At 36.0% G+C, this 14,396-nt stretch overlaps 1 protein-coding gene across 2 annotated transcripts in view; it reads right to left on the bottom strand.

The window, feature by feature from the left end:
• Positions 1-14,396, bottom strand: part of gpc1b (glypican 1b) — an 84,414-nt gene that overhangs the window by 21,810 nt on the left and 48,208 nt on the right. For both annotated transcript variants that reach the window (XM_024274060.2, XM_024274059.2), the window contains exon 3: positions 10,598-10,756. In XM_024274060.2, coding sequence (XP_024129828.1) covers positions 10,598-10,756 — 159 coding nt within the window. The remainder of the gene's footprint in view (positions 1-10,597; positions 10,757-14,396) is intronic.

The raw sequence follows: 14,396 nt of genomic DNA, 5'->3' as shown, positions 1-14,396 counted from the left end.
GTTGTTACACTGACGCTAGCATGCTATGATACTAGCTGCTAATGCTAACGAGATGAGGTGGATAAATACAACATCATGAATTCACAGCACATTTATAAAAAAATATATATTTTATAACTACGATAACACCAGGCATGAATCCACTTTTGTACTTTTAGTAGTCTCTTTGTAACATTACAGAGCCAGTTGAGCTGAAAACATGATATTTTTAAAAAATAACACAATGTCTTTACTAAAATAAAAGCAATAATTTGTCCAGTTATTTTCTTTTATCTACCAGCCAACTTGACTGACTAGTGAGTCAAAAAATTAGATTTTGGTCACTGGGATTGTGACTTCAAACTTTGAGCAAGCACACGGCAAAATCAGTTTAAAGGCTGTTGCCACCAAAAGTGCTGAATGAGTGAAGTATTTCTCTTTATAGGGGGCTTAAGGTACTGGTAGCTCACAAAGCACCGACTACATTGTTCTACAAACATTTTTACAGTTTATATTTAGTTACACTTTGTCTTAGAGCCAGTTTCCAAAGGAAATTTTAATAGAAAACAGTTTTCTTAAAAATATTCTGCCGTTTGTAACCTTTGTTAAAGAACGTAAAACTACTGAGTAAAAAAAATCAATTAAAATCAAAAATCAAATTTGGAATTAAAAAAATATATATTTTTATATTTTTTGGTCATATCGCCCAGTTCTAGTTAAAATCACTAATCACAAAAACGAGTGCAATATTTCTGACTAAAGCAGTTGACTTATCTTTGTAAAGACTGCACAGTGCTCCTCAGATATCTTAAACTGTCTTTATTTCAACAAAAATGTTGAATTTTGATCCAGATCTATTGATCATTCCAGTGATTTTGTATCTAAATGCAAGAGGGTGAAGTATGAATAATTCTCAGCATAAAATAATTCTTACACGTGTTTCTGCTAAATATATTAAAGTATTTAAATCAGTAATTCAATGTAGTTATTTTAGTTAATTAATAAAGAATGAAACACTAACGAAATATGTCGGCCTTCAAGTTATCCACCTGCATGAAAACACAGGAGAAGAGTTTGAGAAAGTTTTTTCCTGACTTTTTAAAAATTTGTAAATTTTTAGTTCTTTCTGTTTTTTTATTGTTTTGTTTTGCTTTTTTGTTTTTGTTTACCAAAACACATGACAATATGTAAGCTTTAAATGCAAAAAATAAATAATACAAAACACAAACAAAGAAAAGGCAACACTAATATTATATTTTTGATGTGCTAAAACTGTTTTCACCATAATTGTTACAAAGATCAACTTAAAAAAATATCATTAAAAATATATCATCAAATATTTGTAATTAAAAAAAGTCTTTAATGTATCAACAGATCAGACAGATTCTTAAGCCACACTCTACAATAATCACATTGTAGCTTACTGATACAAATACACACACACACACACTTAGAACTAGTCAAGTGAAGCATGAATGCTTTAATGACTTTCTTCCTGTGGTGCCAGGGGAGATAATTAATCATTTGTAATCACTCTGAGCCTCACATCTAGGCCACCTTGACATGTCAGAGGATTATTCTATCTCTATACGTCCTCGTATGCCACTGCTTCCAAGGCTGAGTAAATAAATCCATTCAATCAATAAAGGAACTATTTTGTTACCATGGATCTGCTTGTAATGGTTCTATCATTGTTCTTCAACAACTTCAGGGATTTTACATGCTTCAAAATTGAATACCTTCATCTGTTTTAAGTTCTAGATTTAGTCTGGATTAAGCTGCTTTGGACACAATCTTTGTTGACAACGTTTTCCTTTGTTATGATGGGTCTCCTCCTGGTGGGACATGTGCAAATTCCCTCCTCAAGGTAGACGTCCAGGAGTCATACAAAAGAGACGCCTGAGCTACCTCAACTGGCTTGCTGTTGATTTGTGGAAGTCTGTCCCGCCTCCCCCATCATCGGCAGTCAAACTTAGCAACAGGTGTGAATAAGTTAACAGCTCTGCTCCTCTCTTTACCTGAGTTTCCGAAACATTCGGCTAAAGGTCAAATGACAGCTACTAAATCTATCGTTGACCTTCTGTCTAGTGGTGCCACATGCACTGATCACCATTGTGTTTGAACATGGTGCTTGTAACTGGCACATATATATATATATATATATATATATATATATATATATATATATATATATATGAAGCACCATTATGGTTCAGACAAGAGAAGTAGTTTCTCCTGATACTGCCTTTCATTTATTACAGTCATTGCTCATGTGACTACTGAAGTCTCTCAGAAGAACAATGGATTCCCCAGTTGGAGCACTTGATGGTACCCTTCCTGAAGAGTGCAAGAGGAGAGGGGACAAACTTACACCAACTCTCCAGAGGAAAGGAGTCCGACCCCCTGAGATGTTGGGTTTCAGAGCCTAAATTGTATTTGGAGGCAAACTCAATGGCTCCTCCCACCTTGGTGACGTAGTATACCAATGATTAGAGTTCATATACAGAGATTGGACGGTTGACAGACTAATTCTGTTACGTTTTTGTTTTTTTCTTAATTGTTTTTTAATAGGGGTGTAACGATTAATTAATTTAATCGATTAATAGATTTTTATTTCTACAATCCAACCAGATCCATCTGTCAGTGGCAGGTTGTTAATTGAATTAAATCAATTTGACCTATGATATTATAAAAGTGTTTCAAAATGACATAAATAAATTATAATCAATTCAAACGATTGAGGCACAATACATTTGTTTTACTATAATGTATAAACGACCAAGTCCCATCACAGGTGACAACGCACAACAAAAAATGATCAAGACATCATTACAGCCCAATATGTGGAAAGTCTTTGAATTTAGCAGTCATGTGACCATACAGTGTGGTATAATGCTCTATTAATGTACTGATGTGGAGAAACATCAGCCTCTTTTGAATGTGTAGTAGTATAACAAAAGCTTATTATAATATTTTGATTTAGTTAGCATCAAAATCAATCAAATTCTAGTGATGTATTACCATACCAAAAGTGATCCACTGAACATGCGTTTCTTTACTGTCACTCTTTCTTCTTCACACCTTCAGACATTAAAAGAAATAGATTAAAAAGTAAACAAGCACAGCATGCACGGAAAAAAAAATTCATTCAAAGTACAAATGCTGATCTGGGAGCCATTAAGTAGTTTGTGAGTCACACAGAGTCTTCATTGATAACACTTTCACACATGTACAAACACTGCCAAACCCTTAAGAAAGAATATATATGCTATCCAATTGTCCTTTTTGATAAGCAAGCCAACAAATTACACAATGTGTGTCTTTTAACAATGGGTTCTCAGACAAAACTGTAATCCACTTTCTTTTATTCTCACAATTTCTGGCCGCTATTAGAGACAATTTACCCAGGTCTCTTTATTCATTTTCTATCCAGATGGTTCTCCTTTTCACACTATTGTCTCTCTTGGCTCTTTCTCTTTAAGCTCCTAAATAACACAAACTCCATTCTTTTTTTATTCAATAACCACAGTTAGTACTTTTTACTCTAAAAACATACTTCCTTGATACGTCGATGTCTTCGTCTTCCAATCTCTCTTACACTAGAGAGGGAGTTTGGTATAATTAGGTCAGTGTACTGTAGGTCCCTATCAACATGATTTGCATGCAGATAGCGTGTACCATTTAAGCCATACAATGAGAGCAAATTTCCTTGTCTCGCCTGACATCCTCAGAGGTGACCCCAAAGCAAGAAATTATAGTGGGTGGTGAGGAGAGTAGGAGTTCGTCAAGTCAGTGTCACGTTCCTGTTTAGACATGAAACAGATGTCAAATGTGTCATTGGTGACAAATCCAAGTAATATGAATTTGAGAAGTTCAGGTGTATAATGCAAATTTGGAAATTCATGAAAACTCCTAAGTGATGATAGAATGGACGATTTATGAAGCTCATCAGCATGATTTGATGAAACAAGTTAGTTTTAGTTCTGTATTGATTCCTCAATGGCACATTAAGTGTTACCTTCTGAATTGACTTTCAATATATTCTGGTAAAACAAATGTAATTGAGTTAAGATGACTACTTTGGATTTTGGATTGGGAAATTGTTTATTTGAAGCAATCAAAATGAAAATATAACAAAAAAAGACCAAAAAAGAAATATGTATCTATACATAGTGACAGTGTATCTTTCAATAGTGGCCGGTCTCTAATTGAATAAAAATTGTGTTTAACAGGTGTTTTGTTCATTTAGATGCCGGTATTTAATAAACGCCAAGTTCCTTTATGAGGGTCTGTGGTATTTGTGTTGTGAGTCAGTGTAGTGATGGCCAAAAAACTCTCATTTGATTCAGCGTTTAAATTTCGTCTTGTGGTATACGCCAAAGAACATTCTGGTGAGGAATTTGCACAACATTTTTAGGGTGAATCCTAAACATATCTGGGAATGGGGCAAGCTGATGGGCAATATTGATAAGATGGGTGCAGAAAAAGGAGCAACAAGGAAAAGGCAGAATAAGGATATTATTAAATAAGTGGATTTTTGAGCAAAGACGGAAAAGGTCCACATGTCTCTAGGAAAATAATTAGCACCCAAGGGAAGACGATTTTTGATACGGAGATTGATGATGCTTCACAAAGAAAAGAAACATTCAAAGCCAGTGCTACCGTACTTTTCGGACTATAAGTCGCTCCGGAGTATAAGTCGCAGGAGCCAGAAACTGCTGCGACTTGGGTAGAAAATACACACATAAGTCGCACTGGAATATAGGTTGCATTTTTTGCGGTAAATGTATTTTACAAACTGGTTTACCAAAAATAGACATCATCTTGGAAGGTAAGTTATAACATTTATAAAAGAATGGAAAACAGGCTGAATCTGTGTCAGATATGCAAACACAAGGAAGATTAGCATCACAAAAAAATAAACATGAACAGAAAAGGTCCAGCATTTACGTAACATAAAAAACAGTTTTACTTAGCTATAGCCTAAAGAACAAATCAAATTTGTACCTTTATTGTAATTAATGGCACAAAATCTTACTCCAAATCACTAAATCTGTTAAGTTCTTCGTCCTCGGTGTCACTTCCGCCAACTCCAGAAGAAAATGAAGCAGAGCTTCCACTTCTTGGCGGCTGTCTTCAGACTCAGAATCAGCTCTAGTTCCAATTATTCCAGCCTTTCTGAATACAGACAGGATGGTCTCGGTTGTCACTGAAACCCATACCTGGTCGATCCATTTGATGACCTGCAGAAAAGTTACATGGTGCATCCTCCCGGTTGCTGTGGAGCTATGCTCGCCGTCCATCATCCACTGCTCCCACAGGCGCTGCAATGCTGCCCTAAAGCTCCGGTTTACCGAGATGTTGAGCGGCTGGAGTACTTTTGTTAAGCCTCCGGGGATAATTACAGGTATGGAATTAAAAACTTTAAGTTTCACTTTGAACTATGGCGTGATGTGCGTTCACATGCTATCCATCACAAGTAGGGCTTTGCGTGTTCTGAAGAAGCCATCTGTGGGCTTTGTGTAGCATTTTGTAAGCCAAAAGTTCATCATTTCTTGATCCATCTACCCTTTCTTATGACGACCCCAGAGGGAGATAGGATTTTTGGCATTGATTTTTGTTTGAAAATGACCAATGTTGGCAATTTTGATCCATCTCCACAACATGCTAGCACCACCATGAAGAGTTGATTGATTGATTGATTGATTGATTGTCATGGCCAGTTGGCTAATGAACCCATTAGCCATCACCATTCTGTCTGTGATGGAATAGACGCTGGTCTCCAACAGCACCGGGCTGGTTGCCAAATTTTTGGAACAAACGCTGGTCCAACTATTAGAAGACACTGTGTACGCTTTATAAAACTTAGGATACTTTGTCAATAATGAATTGGAAAATATATATGCATACTCATACATCCATATCCACTTGTAAATGATTCAATTATAGTTAGTACATGGCACATTGAAACCAATTTTTCAAAAGGAGAAGCAAACTTTAAGAAAATGATGTTATTTTTTTGTCACAGTAGTAAAGAAAAAAAAGGAATAATAGTATACTTCTCTGTTTTTGTTATTTATGTTCTGCTCTGTTCAGTATCAACATTTTATGGTGTTTGTTTATTCGCCTTAGCTAGTTCAAAATTGTTTGTTTCCCCATGAAATACTAAAACTTCCTTGTTTTCCTCAGTTTTGGACTTTTTTGTTTTTGTCAACTTACATTTGGTTCTTAAAACTGTAGTGTTTTTATTCTTCTATCTGCATATTTTGCCTCCTACTACTGTAGCTCATGACTTACGGCTTAGAGTTAACGATGACTTCATGACAACTAAATCTTCAAATCTGTAAATCTCTCTTTGGTTTTATTGTATCTACAGGGAGAGAAAAAGAACTTACTGTATAATGTTGCCACCCATTGTTTCCTTTTGGGGAGAATAAGCATGTGGAGAAAAAGAGGCGGCAGCATATGCCGATTTAATTTGGGGAGAATAAGCATGTGGAGAAAAAGAGGCGGCAGCATATGCCGATTTAATTTGTTTTATAAAACATGGGCTTTAAATCAAATTTTCAGAAGTCACCTTTTGGAACCCTGGGCAAAAATCCAGACCTGTCAGATTTAGGGCTTTTGTCTGTCTCACACCTGGCTGGGAAATGCAGTCCCATTTGGTGCCATCACTCTTTGTGTCCTCCTTGACCTTTTCTCTTTTTTAGGTTCTTTCTAGGGTTATATTAGCTCAATGTGATAGTTTTTTAGTTTATTCACATGCTACAAACACACAGAAAAATGCCATTCATGTGACATGATGAGACATGCTGCATGTACAGATAAACACACACTTTGTGGTTCATGCACACACAGCGTGCACACTCTCAGGCTCAGAGCCAGCTTTATGAGAGAATGCTAGTCCTCTAATCTGTGGCTTCGCTGGGACTTCTTCCGCAGTTCCTGGATTCTAAAAGGCCTGGCCCGACTGGGTTGGAACAGTAACACCCTGCACTTAGTCACATGGCACTAGTTAGCCCACACCCAGCTAAACACAGCCAGATGTGCAGGGACTGGAAACATGGTAAAATGTCACTTCACAGTCCTGTGGCTAAATGAACAAAACTTTTTTTAAGCTTTGGCTGATTAGCAACTAATTCTCACCAGCTCCTCAACACGAACTTTTTTTTAGGTATCCTATTTCTTTTAAAAGTGTCCTTTTTAACCTTTAAAAAGCAAGAAATAAAAGACTGTCTTTAGTGAGCATAGGAGTTGCAGCCAATTTGCTTGTCACATGACGTATCACGGTCCATTAAACATCCCTCTATTGGTCAGCACTCTTATGGGATGCAAAAGGTTTTAGACTCTGAGTCACATCATGGTCGTCTCTATCAAGAATGCCATCCCCTTGTAATGTTTACTAAAGTAAGACAAGAGACTGTAAACAACTAAAGAAGAAAGGATATTTGAAAAGATTTTTGGACTAAACTAAAAAGCATTCCAGTTGAGTTTTTTCTTTTATTATTCAAAGCAACGGCTGGTTTATAGCAACAGATGTGAAAAACTACTGCAGAAACAAGCTCTAAATTACTTAATTATAAGCTTGTCACTTGTCTTTTATGTCATTTGTTTTGGGTTTGTTTTAAGCGAAATACAAACTTTCAGAATTTGGATTTAAGTGCTGTTTAAATGCTTGTTTCTTTCATTTCAGTTTTGTTTAGTCACCCAGCTGTGATAAATTAAACGCTTCCCCACTAAATAGAAAAGTTCAGAACCATAAGATAGCATAAATCTACTAAAAATGATGTACTTCTCAGGCTACAGTTTTGCACACTGTGTGTGTGTGTGTACTACTGACTGTAACCCTTTTGGCCCAGCATAGTGACCAGAGTAAAAAGGAGAGGCCATGAGAAAGAAAAAGACACAAAACAACAGAAGAAAAGCAAACAAGTCTCTCTCAGCCACTAATCACGGTGATCTGAAAAGGTCAGGCTAACTAGCCAGGCCCAGAGCCTCAGCTGACAGATCTATTGTCATGAGTTGGCTGAGAGGAACAAGAGGAGCACAGAGATAACCTTCTATTAACTGGAGCAAGTCATTAGACACAAATAATTGCCTTAGTGCTCCACTAAATACTAAACACAAAAACTCCCTTTCTCACATTTAATGCACTGAGACAAAGACATGTTTCTTTAAAATGTTAATGGGCTAAATTCGCAATGGTTTAAAGCCAATATATTGAGTCATTTTCTTGGAATCTTGTAAAGCTGACATACCATACCATATATGTCAGAATTGTCAAAAGGATCCCTGACCCATGGGGTCACATGGACAAGAGTTAACACAGATTGGAGAGGAGGAGGTGTGGTAGGGTGCAGTATTTTTTATCTGACACTGGAACCGTGATAATAGAGGAGTAGAACCCTGTAGGTTAAAAGGAGAGACCCGTTTCCTACTCTGGTTCTTTTGATTTTTTGAGTTCCTATGGCAGCTTGTGTCTATTACTTGTGGTGTGTGATGGTAGAATAAAACAGTTTTAAGTCGGTATGAATGTCCAATACCCATGATGGGGTATTGGACAATCAACAATGAGTCTGTTTACAGACACATTAGTTTTCCAAATCATTTTCTGATTTATTTATTAATCAGAATTTTCCATTGACAAGTCAACAGGTTAATACAATGTTCTTTATCTGACCATGACAAATATGACATATCAGACTTCATGGACTTAATTTATCTACATCTATCCAATATAGTTTCAAACAAAACAAAATCCCGAGCTGCTTTCAGTGGAAGGGGTAAGCTCACTTATCATTGGCAACAGTAATTCCTCTAAAAACGTGACTCGAAGCAGCCCGGACCAACCACTCTTGTCGGTTCACGAAATGGTAGCAGACTATCAGGAAGTGACAGAGAAGGCTCTGGCCTGAGGCATTTTCTATGGATGACGTCAACACCTTGTTTTGTCCAGTAAAATAATATATGTCAATGACTACAAAATGTAGACCAGGACTTTCTACTGATTACTTATCTGTGGTCAATTTGCATATTCAGCGTTCCTTCATTTATCAGGGGGGTTATGTTCTAAAGATGACTTGCTATAAACTGGCCAATCAGATGCCTCAATAGGAGTATGTGGTGTCCGCTGGCCCCACCTTGTATGTTTGACGCGTTTGATTGACAGATTCTCCTGATTCTGCTTTCAGTGGAAGGGGTGTGGCTTTCCAACAAACTCACTCCTGATTAGCGAGAGTGGTTTCCATAGAAACGACTCAGACTGACTCGGACCAATCACTGCTTACTAACGTAGTCTGGTCCCAAAATGGTTAAATTTGTACCACGGAAAAACGACGAATGAATTTGAGGAAAGGCATTTTCTATTGATGACATCACAGCTTTGCTTAGTGCATCTCTATATATGTCACTGTTAATTAGTGCGGCCACAAACAATTATTTTAATAGTCAACTAATCACAGATTATTTATTCCGATTAGTCGACTAATCGGGTCATGCGCAAACTGAGTGTAAAGCACACATCTTAACCATCATTAGCTTTAAACTTACTTAAAACCAGATATATAGCATTATCTAGGATAATGCTAGTGTGCAGGGGGGCTAAAGGTGGCTAATTCTAGGGGCCCAGACTGAGAGGGGGGTGCACAAAGGCCCCTAATGCAAATTTACCACTGTGTAAGGGGCCCTATAAAAATTATTTTTATGGGGCCCAACCCAAAATCCCTAGCGGCGCCCCTGCTAGTAAGCAAAATTTGGCGGCTGAAGATGCTAGTGCTGATAGCTGAAGATGCTGAAATTGATAGCTGAAAATTCTGAAGTTAATAGCTGAAATCATGGAACCTAATAACTGAAGACGCTGAAGCTGATAGCCAGCTAAAATATTAGTTAAATGCCAAATTAACCTAAAAAACTGACAAAAGTATAAGTTAGCCAAAATAGCTAGCATGCAGCTAAAATATTAGCTAAACTCCAAATTAGCCTAAAAACTGAAAAAAAGCCTAAATTAGCCAAAACAGCTATCATGCGGCTGAAATAATAGCTAAACTCCAAATTAGCCAAAAAAAAAAAAAAAACAACTGAAAAAATCCTAAATTAGCCAATCTAGCTAGCATGTTGCTGAAATATGAGCTAAACTCTAAAATTGCCTAAAAACCTTAATAGATGCCAAAATTGTCCGAAAAGCTAACATAATACCAATTAACTTTTAATTTTACTACACTCCAACTCCATATAAAATAAAGTAACGACTAATCGAATATTAAATTAGTTGTCGACTATTTTAATAGTTGATGAGTTGTCATCGAAAGTTGTGCATACATAGCATTTATACCATTGAGGATACTAAGATTTTTATAATTATACATCAAAAATAATCAAAGATTAGAATAAGTTTTATTCAAACCATGTACACTTGAAACCTGTTATTTTTTCTTTGTGCATGCAAACAGTCACAGAAAAATATATTTCTTTTCAAGCTTTGAAGTCACGAACTCTGTATATATTTACACTGCTGTGGATGCATTCACAGTTTAGCGTTTCATAATATGTAGGCATGGTAAGGTTTTCTTCTGAAAGTAATTTATTCCCAGTATCATCTTCTTAATAATGTAAAACTCACCATCAAAGGCTTTGTGCTGTCCAAGGAGTGAGGTCTGCAAGGCGCGACCAGCATCTTTGAGTAATCCCTCCATCTCCTTACAGCTCAGTGATGCCAGGTTGCCCTCCATTTCAACAGTGCAGCAGGTGTAACCCTGAGGACAGATGTGCAGGTGTTCTCCTGGCAAAGAGACAGGTGGAAGCAGATGAGAAGCAAGTATGCAGAGGTGTTGAAATGAAACATAAAAAATTAGGGCTGAAGGGGTTTAGCCTTCCAATCATCACTCAACACAAAAAGAGAGATTTATAGCTGTTGAGTTGCTGCTCCAAGAAATACATATGGCGCTGAACATGACAGGAATGAATTAGCTCCATTGATTCTGTTTTACGGCCTTGAACCTGGAGGCCGGGAGTGGATGCGTTTTTTCCTGCATGATTTCACGACATGATGAACCCGGTGGCAATGGGAGCAGCAGAGCGAGAAAATGGTATCAACTTCAATACACTTTTAATGAGAACTCCTGGGAATTAATCTTTAAAAGCATCCTGCTATTAAAATATCTACGATTAATTTTAGGATCATTTTAAATAATATGTACCCGCCCAGTTGAGAAGCTACTGTAAGTTAGAAATAAAACATGTTAAAATCAGGGGTATCAAAGTGGCGGTCCGCGGGGAATTTGCGGCCCCCAAGTTGATATTTTGCAGCCCCCGTCTTAATCTGAAAGTTAAGTGTCTACTAAGTAATATCTTCTGCATGTCTTCTTTGATGATAGTTTTGTATTCGCTTTCAACTTGCTTTATGCTTAAAACTTTGCATTTACGTTTGTTGTTGATAAGAAAAAGTCCATAGCAACAGTTGCTAGCGTTGTTTGCTCCTGTCGTTTCACAGGACACAGAAGATAATGCATAGTAGTACATGAACATGGAGAAATGTTCAATAAACTTGTTCAATAGACATAGACAATGGACCAAAGACATAGACACTGGACGCAAAAACATATTTTTGGCACAAATGGAACCCCGTACAGCCCAGCCTCAGCCACTCTCCGCCTTCAGGGGCCCCAAGGGAAATTGAGTCTGAGAACCCTGGCCTAAACTGACCATATATACCTGTGAATCTATTTTGACAAGGCTTTTATGTTCATATATTGAATTTGGGAAAAAATGCAACAAACAGATTTATTTTTTTTTATAGTTTTGGGGAAAATGAAAGAGACAAAGTAGTTTTATGACACAATTTTTGTGCTATAATATATATATAATTAAAGTAAGGAGTTAAAAGTCAGTTGTCTTTAATAAATAAAATTATGTCAAAATTAAAATAAAAAAAACTAAAATCAACACATAGACTTAAGAAAATTTTGTAATTTTTGCTACATAACTATTTTAAAAATCAATATGTATGAAACAGTAATTAAGCAGTAATAAAGAGATAATCTGACTCTGTTCTTGTACTGAATTGAGTAGTTAAAGTTTGTATTGTAGTTGAGAGTTGATGTTGTAAAACTCAAAAACGTATAATAAAGTATTATAATCCCCGACGTTGAAAAGGGGGCAAAAGGGTCTTAAAAATAGTTTTGCTCTTTCTTGTTTATTTTTATGCTCCTGATGTTCTGATTCTGATTTTTTTTTTTACCTAGTTCTTATTTTTTCACCTATTAATGAAATAAGCCAAATAAGCTAAACAAGTATTAGGTAAATCATATTTAAACAGAAATCCATCACTATAATTTACAGTCAAACCACATCAATTTAGTGGAAGTTTCAATTAAATATAATGCTTGAGGTAAATCATTTAAATTTGTTACTTTCATGTTTATAATTTTACTTTTGGTATTTTTTTTAACTTTTTCATGAAATGCAATCTTGAAATAATTAAAATTGAACATTACCTGTATACATCTTTAGTAAAATAACACAGAAAGAGGATTTCTGTTTTTGATTATTCTGTTTTCAACAGAAAGAATGTTTGTCGTTGCAACATTACAAAGCTTCAGTCGTACCTATTCTAAAAATATACATCACAAAGTCACATAAAAAAGCAAGGGAGAATAACATCAAAAGCACAGAAAATAGAATGTCTACCGTCTTTGGAGCACCTTGTGCCTCCAGCCTATGTGGAAATGTTTATTTAGCTTATATAATGCATTTTTATGTGCAGTGAGAATTTATGGAGTGAAACTTTTGATAGTTGGGTTAAAAAGTGTACAGGTGTTGACTTTTTTTTACAGTGTTTTATCCAAACTCTATTGATGATTTATTGAGGGTTCGTGTGGGGAAGAAATATTTTGGAATCTCTTTGGGTTTAAAAAGATATATGTATTTTTTTATATCCAAACACAGCAAAATATAAGCGGACAAGTAAAAAAAATCATACAGTAATGATTACAAGATTACTTTTTTTGTCTAATTGTAAAGTTTTGTTTGTGTGCTTTAACGAGGGATATTTTAATTATTTAATTTTTATCTTAAACTCATTTTTTGGTTATTATTTTGTTTTCAGATCTTTAATCTTAGCAGTTTCAAAATGAAGGCTGCACTGAGGTCAGCAGATCACGGTAATACGATCAGATACAGTCGCAGCTAGTGGACAAATAAAGGAATTTATAATTAACAACCCTAATGTAAAGTCTTAAAAACAAGAAAATTCATTTTTTAGCTCTGTATAAGAATCATTTCAGTGAGTAAATTACACAAAAAAGGCAGTAATGGGTCAAAAGTCCCGTTTTTGAGCAGTGCTTCCTTCTTAAAATACAGAAAATAAAAAAAAGAATTGTGAATAATTAGTGTGTTTCGACTCTAAAGCCTTTGAAAAAAATACACAAATTCATAAATGTTTATAGGTGCTGGATCATGCCTATAAGGGTGCAATTATAGTTGAGGCAAGACTGCAAGCAGAAGGCGATGAGACATAAGAGAGATTACAAGCAGCAAATTTACTTTCATTTACTCTCGTTGTCGCACAAATGAATTAGTATGTACACCCACCCACTCACTCTGTCCTCAATCTCAACTGTATCTCACCGCGAGTGTCTTTGTGACAAAAAGCCGAGTACCGCTCTGATGATGTGTCAGCCAAGTTTCCTTAATTATCTTTTAAGTGCCTCATCCAGCTCGATACTGAAGTGGCACCGTTAAAGGCAATTCCACTGTACATACAGCAAGCGGGAGAACGGCGGCCCAATCAGAGGAGGTGTCACTGAGCGTCTCTCAGCACCTTCTCACCGGTAATGATGTGACTCACACCTCCACATCATGACGGAGAATTTTAACCTTGGAAAATCAGTGATTTGTGAGCGTGAAAAAGAAAAGCGAGAAGATCCGAGGATCAGATGTGAAAAAAGCAGAAGAAGAAAACAGATGTTAAAAGAAGACTCGTTTAAAAAAATAGTGTGTTTCATGCTGTTTGCTTAGCAACATCTATATGTATGCTTTATTTATTTATTTATTTATTCACACAGTCACCCCTGCTGCTTTTGCTACAAGCCTTTGAAGAGCACCTCTGCAAAACCGGGATTTTACACATTCGGAGAGTAAAAAGTCTTCTAGATCATAAAGCTAAAAGTTATGGTTTGGTAAAAAGTTAGTCAAAACCACAAAAAAAAGCAGTATTTCCTAGGCGGAAAAACCAGTAATGGAATCTGTATCAACAATTAACTACTGGGTCACAATGATGGTCGTGAAGTGTAAATCACACTAACAAATTACTCAATGGAAAAGACATATTAAAGATCATAACAACATCAATTAACAAGGCAAAACAAAAAAATATATATTAATTAACAGTTATTAAAAGAGCATTTTTTGTTTTAGCTCCA

Source organism: Oryzias melastigma, linkage group LG17 (assembly GCF_002922805.2).
Source record: "Oryzias melastigma strain HK-1 linkage group LG17, ASM292280v2, whole genome shotgun sequence".
Classification (NCBI taxonomy): domain Eukaryota; kingdom Metazoa; phylum Chordata; class Actinopteri; order Beloniformes; family Adrianichthyidae; genus Oryzias; species Oryzias melastigma.
This window is presented reverse-complemented; position numbering and strand designations above follow the sequence as displayed.